We start from the raw sequence: 17,812 nt of genomic DNA, 5'->3' as shown, positions 1-17,812 counted from the left end.
ATAAACACCAGGGAGGACGGAAACGTTCCTCGAGGTCTCTGCACTTTTTTTTTTTTTTTTTTTTTTTTGTTCCTGACTTCTGTATTTCACGCTTGGCTGATACACTTGCACTGTACGCAATGAATGGCTCCACTGTTTCTGTCTGTTTCTGTGTGTTTCTGTCTGTATCTGAATGGAAAAATCAAGTCCGTGCTCTCCGACGTGTAAAGGGTCGTCTGCTTTTGATCGATAGTCTGCACTCTTGTCAAAAAAAAACGAACTTTCAGTCAATTCAGAGGTTATAACGCGGCCGCTCGCTGCTGTGTTGGTACGGTTGCCATTAACAACGGCACCGAGAGGCAGAGGAGATGCTGTGTGACTTCAGTGAACGCCGTACTGTTACTGATTAACCATAAAACGCTGTTCCTCTGCAGAGATTGCAATCTCAACCGGGAACATAGAAAACCATAAATTAGCCTGGAGCTCCAGATCCCAATCAACAACAAAAACAGATTAATCTGAAAGAAATTCATCCAGAAAACACTTTTTTACTGCTGCTGTGTAACTGCGTGTTTGTACTGAGGTCATTTATATGCTCTCGGAGGAATTTGAAGGAACATTTAGCTCACTTAAAGTGACATTAAACTGGTTGCTTATACTGGCAACAAACACACTTAACATGTATAATACCGGGAGCCCGGCGCATTCTGAAGCCGTGTTTTCTTTAGATGACTCGAGTTTGATATGTGGTCGTTCACTACAACATTCCTCACAGCTCTTTCATGTCAGTAGTCGAATGATTTTCCCTCCATTTAGCCTCTTGATTCTGGCATTTTTTAGCTCATAAAATCACATTGTTCCCTGGTGGTGTTATGTAGGGACTGTGGATTGTTATTTTTTTGCCTTTTTCTTGTTTTCAGAGTTCTTGCGTGTGGACGAGCACTTTTTTTTTTTCACGAAACCGCAGCTGAGGAGAGGCAGGCAGCATTTGTTCTGGCTCACTTCACAGTCCTCCCTTCATTCTCTGCATCTCCCTCCATCATTCACATCCATCTGTTAGACACTTTTTCTCCTTTTTTTTTTCTGCTTCCCTTTCTCCAATTTTTCTCTTTCTGTCATATTTCTTCCCCCCCCCCCCCCCCCCCCCCTTGAGCCACCTTGTTCCAGCTCGAGCACAGCTGGAACACATCAGCACCAGTATCAACTCTTGATTAACAGCCATATATTCACACACACACACACACACACATATATTCACAGAGGTCTGACGCAGCAGTACAGCACATGCCCCTACTGACAGACCGGAAGCAGGTATGATGCAATGTAATCCCGCTCAGACACACATGTGATTAATCTCATGATGTAACAGGCTGAATTCTCTCTGTTTGCTCGGCGACCTGCGGCGGACTGTTTAACCTGTTCACCTCCGACAGCGCCGCCGCACATGCTCGACCCTCGACGTCAACAGTCTGTCTTTACATTTCTCAGAACTTTGACTCCCTGAGGGATGGGTGTCATCGGTGACTTGTGGCTTTTATAGTAACAATGAGGCGTCTCTCGTAGTGATGAACCTGCAGCTCCTCTCGGCTTTACGGAGCTTTTATATTGAGTTTCATCTCATTGTTTAACTGTCTGGCTGCAGCTTTACTGTTTCGCTTCACTCTCAGCGCTCTCATTGTGTCGTTTTCAGCCGCAGCAGGCAGCTGTTTTCATAGAAAAAGCTGTAAAAAGCCGCTGTACACTACCTGCTCAGCACCAAACGGCAAACAGACACAGTTAGCTGTAGACTAGCTGGTGAACATAGTGGAGCATTTAGCAGCTAAAGAGCCAGATATTTCCCTCAGGAGTTGGTAGAGAGCAGAAACAGAGCTAAAAGAGAGTCCAAATGAATGATAATGTTGCTGCGTAACTGCTGGATGTGGAAATAAACAACTGTTTGCTAACAAGTTCAACATATTAACTTAAAAAGTGATGGTATGTCATGTTGTTGCTGCTGCCCCCAAGTGGACAAAACTTCAGTTAACGCAGGTGTAACTTCTGAATGTCAATAAGACGTCAAAACAAACATGTCTGACAAGCTCAAGGTCCATTTACTAGCTTTTTCTGGAGCTTTCAACCATCTGACACACATTTGCGTAGCTATCTGTTGACATGCAAGCTCAGTAGTTATAATACCATCTATAGAACATTTATGACTTCTTGTCAATGTTGGTGTAAAAGTTACACACGAGCTCATGTCTGCAGGACTTTCAGCAGAACAGGTGATGGGTTTATATTATTCTTTGTTTGCTCAGGTAGTTTCAGCTCCTCTCGGCTCTTTGACCTTGGAGGTTCAGGGTGGAACAGCAGGTACAGACTGTACTGTTCATCTGCTGGAGGCTAAACAGCAGCAACAGTCACTGTTCAGATCATTTTGTTCTCTTTGGTGTACATTCAAGACACATGAAAGAGTGATGAGAGAGACACACTCTGCTCGTTAAATAGATTTATGTGCCCACAACAAAAAGTACATAGAAGACCGCAGTCCTGACATACGATTACATAAAGAACCGCAGAAGTGTATAAAAATGTATATTTACCTGTAGAACTCTTGATTATTAAAGGATTAATATTAGTTAAACTACCTCTTGTTGCATAAGACTGAAATAGTAGAGTAACCAAATGTTGCATTCTTTGCAGTTTTGTTAGTAAGAGCAAACCTCTGAGATTGAGACAATTGAGATTTTGGAGACGTGCTGATCTGATGTGTTCAGGGAGGAAGTTTGGACTGTAAACAGTGTTGTAAGAACGTGATGTCCCTTCAGTCTGCTGAGGCGGGAGGAGGGCGGTTGAGACATCAGGGGGCCTGAAGGAACAACTGATCATGTCACCAGAGTGCAAATTACATTTGGCACATATACATCATTTACTGTCTTTGCATAGAGCTGAAATCCAATAACCAGAGGAACAGTTTGAACTGTGTGGATGGAAAATAATCCCAGAAGACAAACAATAAGCAATCATGAATGTTGTACAAAGGATAACTTGAATTTGGTTGTTTTCTACATTTAAAAATGTCTGTTCAGTAGCTGACATATTTCAAAACAGTCTTTATAAGTACACGCCCACATGGCAGTAATATATGTCAGTATCAATATCAAGAAAAAAAATAAGCTTGAGAAATAATTCACTGTGGTTCACACATATCCAGCAAAGGTGTGAATTTCTACAGTTAGATTCTCTTAGTACAGTGATCAACCGCTTATATGGATCAAAAAGGGACAGAATCATTCCTATACAAATGCTGTTTAAATAATTTGCTTATAGTAATCAGAAGTCCGCTTACAGTGATCATTTTTTGGCCTTTTCATACATGAAAACATATGAGAAAAACATTTAAACTATGGTAATTCTGTTTTCTTTTTACCTTTCTCCCAAAACACACGTATGATGTGTATTCAGCGGCTGCAGCACCATTATCAGGTGTTGCAGCACACCTCCGCAGGGTCGTGTGGAGGTGCGGGATGTGGACATGTTTGTTTGTAACCGCCATGAAACAATCAGAAAATAACATTTTATTCCTCTCATTCATTAATGGAAACTAGAAACTATCTAGCAAAATATTGAAAATGGTGACCAGTGAGCTAAAATATACTTTTATGTACTATAATCTGTTGTTTACAGGTTCAAACATGCTGTTGTTTTGGTCATAACACTGTACTCACTTCAGCTGCAACAATTAGTCCATTAGTTGATCAACAGGAAATTAATCGGCAACAATTTTGATTGATTAATTGTATAGGCTGTAGCATGTAGAGGTGCAAATATTAGTTGACAGAAAATTAATTGTTTTAGTATTTTTTTCAAGCAAAAAGGCCAAACGTTTGTAGGTTTCAGCTTCTAAAATGAGATTTTTTTTTGACGTGCATGTCGGACAAAAACATCTGGAAACTTATAACAGTCGTTTTTCACTAATTTCTGACATTTTATAGACAAAAAGATAAAATTACAGGCAGTTACAGTGAAGCGGGTCCTCTGGTGGCGATGAATAGCTTGAAATATTCTTTCACAGAGAGAAAGTGGAAAGGAAAAAAAAAGCTGCTGAATGTTGAAATCAGGCTTCCACTGTGGTCTGTTGTGATGCTGAGGCAACACTTTAACACTTCTCCTGTGGTCGACCTCCACACACACACACACACACACACACACACACACACACACACACACACACACACACACAGAAGAGGAGTTTGTACAAAACAACCCGACTTGTGGTGGTTTCCTCATAGATGTACACACCCGGAACAACACACTGACTGTTTTTAATCCTTATTCCCCCTGCATGCTGCACTTTGCTGCGTAATGCCGAACACATCTATCTCCCTGAGCTTGTGAGCTTTTTTTGCATCAGCTGCATTAAAATTCAATCGCAGGGCCAACGGGCGTCATTTTTCTCTGTATTTCTTAAGTCGTCAGCTCGTTGAGTCAACAGTCAACCCCGCGCTCTGGAGCCAAGAGAGTTTTTAAATCACGTTTTGGATCGTCGTCATCTTCTTTCGTTGCCAGAAAAACAATACACAAGATTGATTGAGGCTCTTTTTTTTTTTTTTTTTTTTTTGATGGGTGGGCCTGAGCTGCAGTCAAATTATGTGACTGATCTGCTGAGTAGCACAGCTGCCTGTCTGTCTGTCTGTCTGTCTGCACAGAAAGCAGCAGAGTTTAACAGTTTTAACCTGCACCAAAGGACAGCAGACGCTTCTCGGTGGCGGAGCTCTGCGTCAGTTAACTGCAGCGTTTTTTTTTTTGTTTTTTTTTTTTTTGTGAAAGAGCATCTCAGCGTTTGAGCCCCATCTGGGAGCTCGGTGGTTTTTTCAGGCTGATGTGTTTGTGACAGATGTGATGGATCGTAGATGTGCGTGTTATATTTAAAGTGTGGCACGACTGTCTGAATGTCGGCCCACATGTGATGCAGCAGGAAGACGAGTCTAGAGGGAAGCTGGAAGACGAGACGTTTGGGGGGAGGGAGGAGGGTCTGAAATGAGACGAAAGGAGAAGAAGATCATGAAGAACTAGTTTTACTTCCTTTTCAGTGTCACTGAAGAAACATAAACACTGGATGTTTATTTGATTTTCTATCCATTAATCATGTGTTTTGTTTGTTTGCTTTTGTTCTCCTGATTAACTTTCAAATCATTCTGTTAAAAATCCTTTTGTCAAAGTTGATGTTCCTCATTTTTACAACAAAGTGAAACTGAATTGTTGTTATTCTGTGTTGAGCACTTTATTGTCATCTCATTACATCACCTTTCTCGAGTGGATTCTTTAATTTAATAGACTTTACTGCAAAATTACTGAATATTCAAAGTTCTGGAGGGGTTTAAAAATGTGAAAATTTCATAATAATGTTATAATTTACTTTAAAATATCTTTTTCTTTGGGCCCCGATCTTGAAATGAATCCTGATTTTTATTAAGTTTTGAGAGAATATTGAGAGAATAAGGGCGAAATTGTCTAAATGGTGTAACCATGAAAAATGTAGCACCAAGAATTTAAGTTGCTGAAAAAAATGTGTAATTTAGCTCAAACAGCCTCTGAAATACAAGATAATAATAACAATAATAATTAATAATCAAATTAACCTTCTAACAGACCCTTAGGAAGGTCGGTGTGCGGCCAACGTGCTTTTGTCTTATTTCTAACCAAAACCTTTTTAATAAAGACTTCTTAGAATACTTTACTTTTACTTTTAAATAAATTTTTTTGCACAGAAGGAGGACTGTGGATTTTGTAAGGTCATTATGAAGGGATCCTCTAATGGTCAGTATGAACAGGAGGAATGATTACAGCAAGAAAAACAGGTTTTAATGTTCATTTGGGTTCCTGACTGTTGTTTTAAGACCAGTTGTTAAAAAGTCAGGTGTTCAGAAAAGGAGAGAAAGGTGAAAAAGACAAAATAATAACAGAGATGAAAGGTGTTTTACGGCCAGGTATTTTAAAAAAGATGCAGCTGCAGCCTCCTCACCTTCTCCTTCCACGTACCTACGGTGGCCATGAAACATGAAAGACCCTCTCTAGAGCCAGTGTTTATTCGTTTGTTCGTTCTGGGCTACCATAGAAACATGGCGGTGCAACATGGCGGCCTCCGTGGAAGAGGACTCGCTCATTTTAAGGTCCATTTAGACGCCACTAAATTCTACACACTGCACCTTTAACTGGACCCAGTTCTGTGGACCAAATGTTGCACTGCAGTGAAAATAAAACACACCCCGCTCCTCCTCGCCGCCTCGCTGCCCTCCACTTCCCTGCAAAACAGTAACCACGTCGGCTCTGTGAAGTTCACGCCGTAGACTCTTGTCAGACGGGAGGAGTTTGTTTGCTCTCTGCAGATGAAGGTTACCTGCTGCAGTCACAGCTGTCTGCTTGACTTAACGCGTCTTCTTATCTGTCTATGTTGACCTTAGAGGATGTTTGCATGTGAATTTGTTTGAGAAAAAAAAGGGCGTCGTATCGAGCGTGAGGAGGTGTGAAGTGTATCGAGATAATATTTACATCAGCGTCACTTCACTGCTTTTATATTCCGAGTTGTTGTGTGAGTGTTTTGACAGCAGAAGTCTTGTGAAGTCGACTGCGTGTGTCTGTTTCGGTGACAGCTGTGATACATCACAGTCCAGCGCAAAACATACGCTGACCTCATGGCTTCCTTCCATGTTAGTACATTTCGTTTTCAATCTGTCTAAAGAAGCTCAGATCAGCAGATTGCTGGTAATAAGACTCAGTCTGGTGGGTTACTGTCCTCCTGCCACCTGCTGCTTAAACACGGAGCTGCAGGAGGAGGAAGACACACTGTGATGATGCATTCAAATATATTCAATGTGCTGCAGCTTCTTCCACCAGGAGACATCCCATCATAAGCTGCACTATAGCAACCTGAACTGTCAATCAATAATAATGCAATAATACATGACAGGCAGCCTCATGTTGGACAGGTAGACATGCTTCTTCTTCTCTGCTCACATGCTTAAATGATATTTTTTAGATTTTTCTGCTTATTTTACAGCATTTCTGTCCTATGATCCTTTTCAGCAGCAGCACACAAACATTAAAAATGTCCAAATGTAGATATGGATTCGGGCCGGCCATTAATTAAACACTACTTATCAGTGCTCAGTGTATCATACTTGTCCAAGTTAATATTTCCAAGCAAGCGGCAATAAAAACAAAACAGTGCTCATGCTCTGTCCATGGAGCATGCTCAGTATGCGTTCATCCGTCCAGCGCAGTAACGTCAAACCAGACACCAGATTAAAAACTCTGTTTACTGTAAAATACACACAGATTTATCTGGTGGGTTAATCAGCGTCAGCGTGTGAACTCGTTTATCAAAGGTTCGAATGTAACAGACGTTCATTTATATGTAAAAGTTCTGCACTGCAGGTTTAAAACATTTTATTGTCTTGAGCGTCTCTGACAACGAACCCTTGTGTTTTGGTTTTTGGGGCTTTTGGACAAAGGCAGAATTATGTAACTTTTACTGAGATATTTATCCCTTTTAATATGTCTTCTTGTATTAAACCTTTGAGCAGGACTTAAAGGATTTTCCAGGAGAAAATGTGGATATTACAGTGTAGAAGAAGTGCAGAGTCTTCTACCTTCTACGGTTATACATAAAAAAAACCAAACGGGAGTCAAAGCTAAATATTTACATTTTAGATAAAGAATGGTACAAAATATGTACAGCGCAGTGTGTATCAGCACTGACTCACTCACTCAAGTATGGGAGAGAGTTTGGTTGCTACTAAACTAAATAGCTTCTGGGGGATGATGTAAATACAACTATTAGACAGCTGTTCTGAACAACTGTGCTGTGATGTTCCTGTTCTGCACAAAGAAGAGACGGATACCTGGAAAAAATGTTGCTTGTAACAAGCGGCAAAAAGCTGTAACAAGGAAACCGTGTAGCGCCGAAGCTCCGAGGGGAAAGAGCAGCGGTTTGAGATCATTGGGGAAACATATTCAATGGAAAAACAGACCGAGTTAAAGCAGGAAATACGTTTGACAAGAATTAGGAAAAACTACATGAAACCTGATGCTGAACATGGAAGGTAGAATATATATATATATATATATATATATATATATATATATATATATATATATATATATATATATATATATATATACTGTATGTCTGAGTGTCTCTAGAGAACTGTGTCCAGATCTGAAAATCCAATAAAATGCATAAAGTATAAATAAAAAAAAAGAATAAATGCCCTGAGAGTGAATTCTGGCCGTCATGACAACAGATGAAGTGTGAAACTGTCGTCTGGCTCAGTGAGCGTGACGCTCCGATATGATGTGAATCAACACGTGTCCTTTTAGTGTCATATGTTAACATGATGCTGAAGCCGGCTGCCTGTTTGCAGCTGGTTTACTTCAGCCCGAGTTAGTTAGTTAATGGATGCAGGTTTAAAGTTTAAAGCTGTTTATCTGTGTTTTACTAGTTTTTTAAGGGGGGAGCGGTTGGTTCAGGGTTTTTTTTTTTTTTTTTTTTACTGGCGTCGAGTTAACGGAAGCTTTCACTAAAGCTCTTTCATATGTGCAACCATCTGGGAGCTGAGTCTTGTGTGTGTGTGTGTGTGTGTGTGTGTGTGTTTACGTGGGCAGTCCAGATGTTTCTGGAAAAGTCTCGTCAAAAGGGCTGGTCCACCGGCAACGGAGGAGAGAATATTAGCCCAGGCAGGCTTTGTTTCCATAGCAACAGCTGATGTTTCCAAAATTGAACCAGAATCCCCACAAGCAGACTTTCTGCATGTGTGTGTGTGTGTGTGTGTGTGTGTGTGTGTTGGCTGTACTGTATTTGCTCTGGAGTGTCTCTGAGGAGAGTTCGAGCATATCGAGGAAGTCCAGAGGAAACTTTTTCTTTAAAACTCTGACAAACTGCGTTAAACATCAGCTCCGTTCGCTCCGCAGCTGCTTGGTGAGAGAGTCAGTCGGAGGCTGAAAGTGTGAGTGTCAGTGCTTCTTAACGCTGCTAACTGAGAAAAACAGGTGTGTGTGTGTTTCTGTTCAGACAAGTGTGTGTGTGTGGGTTTTACTATTAGCCTGTGTGTGTGTGTGTGTGTGTGTGGGTGTGTGTGTTGTGGCCATGTGAGAAAGAGATGTGGTGTCAGCATGTGGTTAGTGCTGTGTTTTATGACTTTGTTTTGGCTCTCAGCCTGCTCTCACTGCACAGTCTGACTAAAGATTCTGGGATTTTTATCCAGTTTTTAGGACAACCAGTATGTTTTTATTTTATACAGTTTTAGCAGAGCTGATTCTTTGTGTTTTTAATTTAAAAAAAAAAAAAGAGATTACAAGAATCTGTCTATTTAATTGGAGTATTGAGGAGCTGTTTAAAATGATACTTAAAGGTGTCCTATGGAGTTTTCTTTTAAACAAAAGAAAAGCTATTTTTATACAGTTTACCTCACAAAAACACATTGTGTTTGTCCTCGAGCTCTAACAAAAGCGTTCAGTGTATTTCCTTCCTCATAAAACATTTGCAATGCTGATTTTTTTGCATGCATTGTTACATCCATGCTCACTGCCTTTGCTGGCACATTGCTGCACATTACAGCCACCTGTAGATCAGTGGAATAGTGTGAAACTATCGGCTGGACTGTGTATCACATCACCTGCGTGCATGCATGTGCGTCCTTGTGCACAAGATGAACAAAACAGGAAAAAATCCTTCATAAAAACCTGCTCTGTAGTGCTGCTGTAGGTCAGAAACTCCACAGAGCACCTTTAAGTTACAAGGTGTAGGACTAAAATCCAAAGTATTTTTCTACAACAATAAATATTCATGAGTAAATAAGCAGAAATCTAATTTAAAGCTATGAATAAAACATCCTTCAGTAAGAGTTTATTAATCAAAAACAGCTAATCAGCTTCACCAGGACTGTGTTTTTGTGGTTTAATCAGACAATCTCTTATCTGAAATAACCAAAACTGTTTTAATAACCAAAACAGAATTTTGTGTTCTTGAGGCTTTTAACGCTCCTCAAATTAATGCTTGAAACAAACATGTTAAGTATGTTTTTCACCATTTGATGTTTGTTTCGTCGTCATCCTGCTGCTTCTTCTGCGATGGTTTAATGTTCCCGACTGAATAAATAACTCCAAATATGCACAAAGCTGCAGTGGATGGAAACACGCTGTAATTAGAATTTTCTTTTGTAGATTTTCAGGAAATTTGATTTAAAATTTGCACTGAATTCAGATGGAAACCAGCTAAGTAAGTGAGTGTTTGCTGAATGGGGTATCCTCACATTAACTGATTCTTCAGCATTATGACTACTGATTGCTTTCTTTATTGATTAGTCTGACAATTATTTTATTGCTTAATTGGCAATAAAACATCCTAAAATAGTGAAAAAGTGACGTCTTCAGCATTTTGTTTCATCTAACCAGGAATCTAAAACCCAAAGATATTCATTTACCTTGTTTCAGCAGTAATTATATATATTATTATTGTACCTGATACAGGAAATGCTGAGTCATATTAGACGACATCCTCCCTTTATTAAATTACTATCACAAAGTGATCAAATTGTGCTTCATCACTACTGTTCTTCGCCACATTTTTGAGTGTTTTGATGTAACATTTAGTAAAACCTCATTGATGAAGGAAGATCAGTGTATCCATAAAGTGTTGAAATATGATTTGACACTTTATATTTGAGTCTAACGAGTCTTCTGCATCTTCATCTCTCTACAGAAGGAGTTTGCGGCTCCTCCTCCTCTCCTCTTCAGGAAGTTGAGTAACCCCGACCTGTCGCCCGCTGCAACCGCCGCCACTAAATCCAAACTGCACCGACAGCTGAGCCAAGATGAGAGCCGCGCCCGTCGCAGCAGCATGGCCATGACCGGTAACACACACACACACACACACACACACACACACAATGAGCTCCCTACATCGTGATGTATAATCATATCAGGACACGTTACTCAAACTAAGATGTCGTGATTCATAGTTTTCATCTCTATATCGGTAAGGTGAAAGTTTTCTCACTGCACAAGATGTTAAGTCTTTGAGAACAAATAAAGTTTTTGAATTTTAAAGAGTGAATTTCCACAAATCTTGAGGGGGAAAAAATCTTAGATTTAGAGAAAAATGTTGCAATATTTTAAGTAAAAAGTTGTACTGTTCACACAAGAAGTCACAATATTAGAAGTATAAAGTTGTAATTTTTTTTACAAATTATGACAAAAAGACATAATTTTACATGATAAAATTGTAGTTTTATAAAAATCCAAATATTAAGAGCATAAGGTTCCATTTTATTGAGAAAAGTCATAATATGATGAGACTAAGTCGTAGTATTTTGAGGAAAATGTTTCATTTTTTGACAGAATATTCATATAAACAAACCTATATTACAATTAATGATTTTTACATTTTTTTTGTAAAATTACAAATGTATTCTTGTAATGTGATGAGTTTGTGAAAGTACAAATCTACTCTTATAATTTTATGATTTTTTTGTCATACAATCACAATTCTCAAGAAATTATGACTTTATTCTCAAAATCTCACATTTTTCTCTCAATAAAAGCCCTAAAACATGTCACATGTATTAATATTGCAAGGATTTTACAGCAGTTGCTGCTGCTGGAGCTCAGTTTCTTTACATTTCTTCATTCAACTCGAGCACAATTGAGACTTATGAAGCTGCATCATAGACGCAGATCACAGCCGTCAGCAGCTGCTAAATCTTTGACCCTGACATGGTATAAATCCTTAAATTTACAAAATGGATTTTACAATAAGGATACAGAGAAAACAGGATAACAGCCGTCCAACGCAGACCTCACAAAGAGAAGACAGTTTTATACATACACACACGGTTTTTATGGCCTTGCAGTTCTGATGAAGTTTCATGGTACCCAGATTTATATGAAAATTAGCTTTGAATACAATGAAGTTTGTCGGTGTGTATGTAATACTTTCCTAAAATCATTGTGTATAAAATATCAGTGTTTGAAACATAATCCTCATAAACCTTTCCTGCTCCAAAGTGTTTCTCTAAACTCAAAAACAGGATTTCTTCTTTGTGGGAATTTAATCATTTCAGTCCAAATATTTTATAAAAGATGCCTCCCAAAACATGATGAAGATGAACCAAAGTCTCATCACATTTTCTGCAAATATCACACAAAGTATCCAAGTCTAGTTAATATCTAGTTAAACACATGTTCACTGAGAAGCATTATGCTTTATTTTAAAGGACCAGTGTGCAGGATTTAAGGACATCTACTGGCAGAAATGGAATATTATACTAATAAATATGTTTTAATTAGTGTATAATCACCTGAAAATAAGAATCGTTGTGTTTTTGTTACCTTACCTCTAAATTCCACCGGCTTTCCAGCTCCGACGCAAGTTAACAAAATTTGGCAGTTTAGTTGCCCTGCTACTGCAGTAATTACGGTAGCCTTAGGGCACTTGATCAGCTTTGACTAGGCTGCTGTAATTACTGTAGTAGGAGTGCAACTGACTTTAAACGGCAGATGGCTTCCCCGCAGAGAAGACGCTCTGCTTCTGACACGCTCCCGGAGGAATAGGGAGGGCGGAGCCACGCGCCCGGTGGAATCCCCGGGTTAGAATGAGCCTTTATATCTACAGAGGGAGCAGGTCCTCTCCCACAGAGCCCGCCATGTTTCTACAGTAGCCCAGAACGGACAAACCAAACACTGGATCTAGAGAGGACCTTTTGCGTTTTTCGTGGCCATCGTAGGTTCTCCTACACGCTTAGAAGGGGAGGGTGACGGGATGCTAGATGCCACTAAATCCTACATACTGGCCCTTTAAAATAAACTTAATTTACCTTGTTTGTTAATAAATATTTTCTTGTAATTAATTTTTTTCACAGCAGTAATTCCAGAAGAGAACAGAAGATGGTTTAGTAACTGCTGTAAGTGACAGGATGTAAACAGTCTGAACAGATGACTCATCAGTTTAGTTGTGTTAACCTCCATTCACACAGCGCCGGTGTCACCGGAGGTCGTCCATTGTTTCCTGACAACTGCAGAGGTCGTCTCTTGTGCTTTTAATCCTGCACCGATCTGCCATGTTTCATAATATGCAGAATAATCACTATGATAATATATAGACCTGGGTGATAAAATGATAGCGACAGTTTATCAATAGCAATAAGAAAAGACTTTGATAAATGTATTAAATGCAAACTGCCATGAAAGCCAATCATATCCATTGATGATAGAGCTTAATATGAAAGACATGCAAACAGCTGATCATTTAACAGGCGTGTTGTTGGGTTGTCGTCATGTGACACAACAACAGAAACGGCGAGAAAATAAGTGCAGACGGTGACGAAATGTTTGATAAATCAATGTTGTGTTAACATTAAAATGATTACCTGTGTGCTGTGTGCTCTTTATTAAAAATAGGTCATTAAAAATGATCAATAATTATCAATATCGACTGAAATGAAACATTTTATGATACATTTTTCAGCTATATCACCCAGCTCTATGATAATATTAATCTCAGGTGAAACAGCATCACAGATATGAAGATGTTTTTCTTCCTCTCTTGAGGAAATGATTAATATGAGCACTGAGACAGTTTAACGTCCTCCAGTTCTTCGGGGGTTTTAGACCCAGAACGTCTGAATCAGATCTGCTGATGAGTCATTAAACCGCAGGTCCGCAGGTGATTCTGTCGGTCGAGCTGCAGCTACATGTGAAGATTAAAAAAGCAGGTTGTTTGGGTTTGAGTTGAGTCTCTTCTGTCTCTCTTCCTCCCTCAGGTAAGCAGCTGCTGCCTCTATCCAGCAGTCTGCACACCGGGGTGAGTCAGCTGGCCTGGCAGGGGCCCTCCGGAGGCTTCGGAGGACTCGGGGCCACCGGAGGAGCGTCTGCAGGAGGAGGAGGAGGAGGAGAAAACAACCTGGTCCGCATGAGGAGCCAGACGCTGGGACAGTCTGCTCCATCTCTCACCGGACTGGTCAGTACAAACATTATTCACCTCACGACCGACACTGTGCTGCATAATTTAAGTATCGCACTTCAATTTGTTTGGTCTTCTAATAAAGAACCGTATTGACCCGAATATAAGACGACCCCTCACCCCCCCTCAGTCACACACTCACGCTCTCTCTCCCGTCACGTTCCTGGACTGTCTGTGTGAGTTTTAGAGCCGTTTTGACAGATTATTTGGACTCCGATCGGCTTCTGCAGTAAAGACATCAGAAGAGTCTTTGGACTCGTTTTTCTGGTTTGTCATGAATTTATTTCCCCCTGCAGCAGAAAAACACATTACACGAACCTCCAGACGCTCCGACCAGACTCACTATAAACAGAAAGAAGAAGAGAAACTCGCTACCATAGCAACACTCTCTGTAGGAGCTTAATAGAAGACGACCTCCACTTTTTCATCCAGAATATAAAATATCGATTGATATTCGGGTCGATACGGTTAATAAACGTCGTCAGATTGTCTGATAATCTGCAGACTCACTGTGAGTCAGTCTGGCTCCATATCGATGCCGTCTGTTAGACTGAAACCTCTGCCAGCCGAGAGCAGGGAGGCAGACCGACGATGACTCAGGCTTTTACACACACACACACACACACACACAATGCACGCACACACACACACATTTGTTTGCTCGCTGCTGAGCGGAGGAAATGGAGCAGAAATGGCAGTTTGTGTGGTGTGTACTTTTTTGTTCGTGTACAGCCGTGTAAGTGTGTGTGTTTGGTTGCGAGTGTGACGGGTCGTGATGTAGCTCGGTGCAGCGTTGACCCCCGTATGACTGTGGTCCAGATGAATCCTGCTCTGCAGTGTGAGTGTGCATCATCACTCTGACTGTGTGTGTGTTCTTGTGTTCAACTCTGACCCCTGCTGGTTGTAGAAGGAATTACAGCAGGAATCATGCTGCAGCTTCTTTTGTATTTATGAGAGTTTTGTTGTTATTTCTTGTTGGGAATTTCAGTTTATATTGGTTTTGTAAAAGAAAAGGTTTGTACAAAGCACCTTTAATGTACAAGAAGACTTTTGCCTGCTGCTTTAAGTCTAAACAGGCATTAATCTTTACATGAGACCAAAAAAACATCCTCTGAGCTGCCTTTTAATCTGTTAAGCACAGATATTTTGCATTTACACAGTCTTTCGGATCTGGAGCTTGAGCTGTTTTCCAATATTTCCAAAAGACTTTATAACTTTGGGTTATTGCTTTTTAAACAAATTTCTCTCTTTAAATAAGTTTTTTTATAGACTGAATCTAAACTCTGGAGCTGCAGAGTTGTCAGTCAATCTGTTGGTTATTATTTTAATTATTGTATAATCTATAAAACTGTTGCAGATATTTGCCACCATTCAAAAAATGCCAATGAATGTAAAAAAAACAAGCAAATCCTCACTTTCAAGAAGCTGATTTTAGTGTTTTAAATGATAAATCAACTGTCAAATTATTTATACTGCAGTTTTATCCTGATTAATTAATACTTTATTAGAGTAATCTAAACTAAATTCACATGCTGGGGGGGGGGGGGGGGTCTGATCATGTTCAGGATGATGATCCAAAAATAATCCTGATAACCTGATCCATGACTCCTTTTAACACAAACACAAACCTGCAGTTGAGGCGACGCGAAGCCTCCAGCAGAGGGCAGCAGCGTTTAACGTGTAGAAGAGATCACGGCGACTCTGGATGTACTTTATTTATGTATGATTTGTATAAGCTGTGATTTTATTTTTATTCATGCTGCACTCTACTCAAACGCCCACAGTTGTTTCTGAACATCTGAAATGTTTCTGGAGGGTTACTCTGGGTGTGTGTGTGTGTGTGTTTTCTTTTACAGCCTCGTAAAACTCCATAAAACACATTTAAAATAAGAGTTACATGTTTAGCAGATCTCAACAGGCCTCTGCAACATAATGTCAGTAAAGACTGTGCCAGGGATAAAAATATATCTCTATTAATGTCTCTGTGGGCGAGCTGGCTAAAGGACCACCCATCTGTGGTGAGTGTCAGTTAGGCTAAAATCCATTAAGCTAAAACGAGTTGCGTCTGTAGTTTATTTTGGCCTGTTTGAACGGTTTCATAATGACTTTTTTTTTCTGTCTCTCTTCAGCTCTTCTCTCTCTCTGTGTGAGGGATCGGTCGATGTAGCCAGCAGGAAATTGTAGTCCGGATTTAAAACAGAAAAATATGATCCGCAGAGTTATTCTAGCTGAGCAAATAATCACAGGTTATTATATTTCTCTAGGGCAAGTTTATTAATGTTTTCCTTTTTCTTGGCTGACTCCTCTCTCTCTCTCTCTCTCTCTCTCTCTCTCTCTTTCTCTCTCTCTCTCTCAACCTGTTCCATGCTGTTTCTTAGTAAACATGCAGTTCATGCACATTATATTTTCAGTGCGGTGTTGTTCCTCAGGGTCACGCCTGTCAGAGTTTTTATATTACGGTGGGGGTTTAAAGCTCCATCTCGTGGTCTGAATTGACTTGCATTAGGATTTAAGGTAGAACACCTGAGCCCCCTCTGGCTCAGCTCTCATGTTTTTTTCACCCTTTTCTTCTCTTCTCGCCTCCAGGCTTTGTGTCGTATATTTGTATAACACACAGTATGATATTTTTATTTTTCCGCCTTTTGTTCAGTGTTTGTGCTGCGACATTTTTTGCAATTTCACACTTAACTGGTGTTTAATTGTCGTGTCATTTAAAAAGAAAGCCGTAGTTACACCTTTTTCCTGGTTGGTTACCTATTTGTGACAGTTGTACTGATATTTATCAGGGATTATGTACATAAGTAGTAACACTATCCGTGACAGTGATATTACATGTTGAGAACAGAGTGACACAATATGAAGAAAAAAAAAAACAAACACAGTGAATTTTGATACCCAGAAGTCCTTTTTTTCAGACATAAATGAACATAAACACAATCTCCTGTCAGATTGTGGTTCATTTCCTTAATATTGCACTTATATGGAAGTCCAACTGTTTTTCCTAAATGATGGATCCCAACACAAAGTGGGTCATGATATTCTAACATCTGCAGTATATCTACTAGGGGTGTGCCCGAATACAAATACATTATTTGGCAAAGCACAGATAGTGGGTTTTATACGAATATTTGTTTCATACAACGATTTAAAAAAGTATTTGTTGTTCCCCAGAGATAAAGCTGAGCTACTGACACAAGCAAAGTGTTCCCAAGAGACTCTCCATAACCTGTTGTTCCCCTTCTCCTTTCCTCAAAGTTAGGTTGTAAAAAAATAGGCAATAAATGAAAAGTGCAAAGCAAGAATCACCTTTGAAGTTCCTCCGTACATGTTACACGCTGTGCTGTCTCTGTGTTATGGGTGTATAAATAGTTAGAGGTCTGTCAGCACAGTCGTCTATGATCTGGGAGACTCCAGTTCAAGACCCGATGTGGGGACCTCCTTCGTAAGGTAGTTTATTCATGAACACTTATTCTAACACTTTTCCTAAAAACAAAAACTGGATTTTTAAGCCTCTTTCCACTTTCACTCTAATACAAATACAAATAATTTTGCTGCCTCAACAAATACAAATACAGATACAAATACTGGGATCTCTGCACATCCCTATTATCTACTATAGTTATTTTGCTTTGAATGATAATAAGTAATGAAAGCTTTAAAAGCAATAAATTGATATGATTCCCAATACGAGGTGAAGAAGTTCTTCCAGGAAAAAGCTTAAAACTTACATAAAAACATTTTTAAATTATCTGCAGTTTCCCTCAGAGGTATCTTAGAATAATACATAGTGTGTATTTATACTCTTGTAGGCTCATTAACAAACTATTTAAATGAAAA

At 39.6% G+C, this 17,812-nt stretch overlaps 1 protein-coding gene across 5 annotated transcripts in view; it reads left to right on the top strand.

The window, feature by feature from the left end:
- The window catches only part of mast2 (microtubule associated serine/threonine kinase 2), a 212,417-nt gene that overhangs the window by 27,725 nt on the left and 166,880 nt on the right, over positions 1 to 17,812 (top strand). For 3 of the 5 annotated variants that reach the window (XR_006405009.1, XM_044362109.1, XM_044362108.1), the window contains exons 2-4: positions 10,718 to 10,868; positions 12,876 to 12,917; positions 13,776 to 13,972. Coding sequence is in view for 4 of the 5 variants with exons in the window: in XM_044362109.1 (XP_044218044.1) it covers positions 10,718 to 10,868; positions 12,876 to 12,917; positions 13,776 to 13,972 (390 nt within the window). In the remaining variant the exon portion in view is untranslated. The remainder of the gene's footprint in view (positions 1 to 10,717; positions 10,869 to 12,875; positions 12,918 to 13,775; positions 13,973 to 17,812) is intronic. The other 2 variants (XM_044362111.1, XM_044362110.1) reach the window with 1 other exon arrangement.

The sequence above is a fragment of the Thunnus albacares genome, chromosome 9 (assembly GCF_914725855.1).
Source record: "Thunnus albacares chromosome 9, fThuAlb1.1, whole genome shotgun sequence".
NCBI classification, from domain to species: Eukaryota; Metazoa; Chordata; class Actinopteri; order Scombriformes; family Scombridae; genus Thunnus; species Thunnus albacares.
The sequence above is the reverse complement of the archived record's forward strand: the minus strand, read 5'-3'. Positions and strand labels throughout refer to the sequence as shown.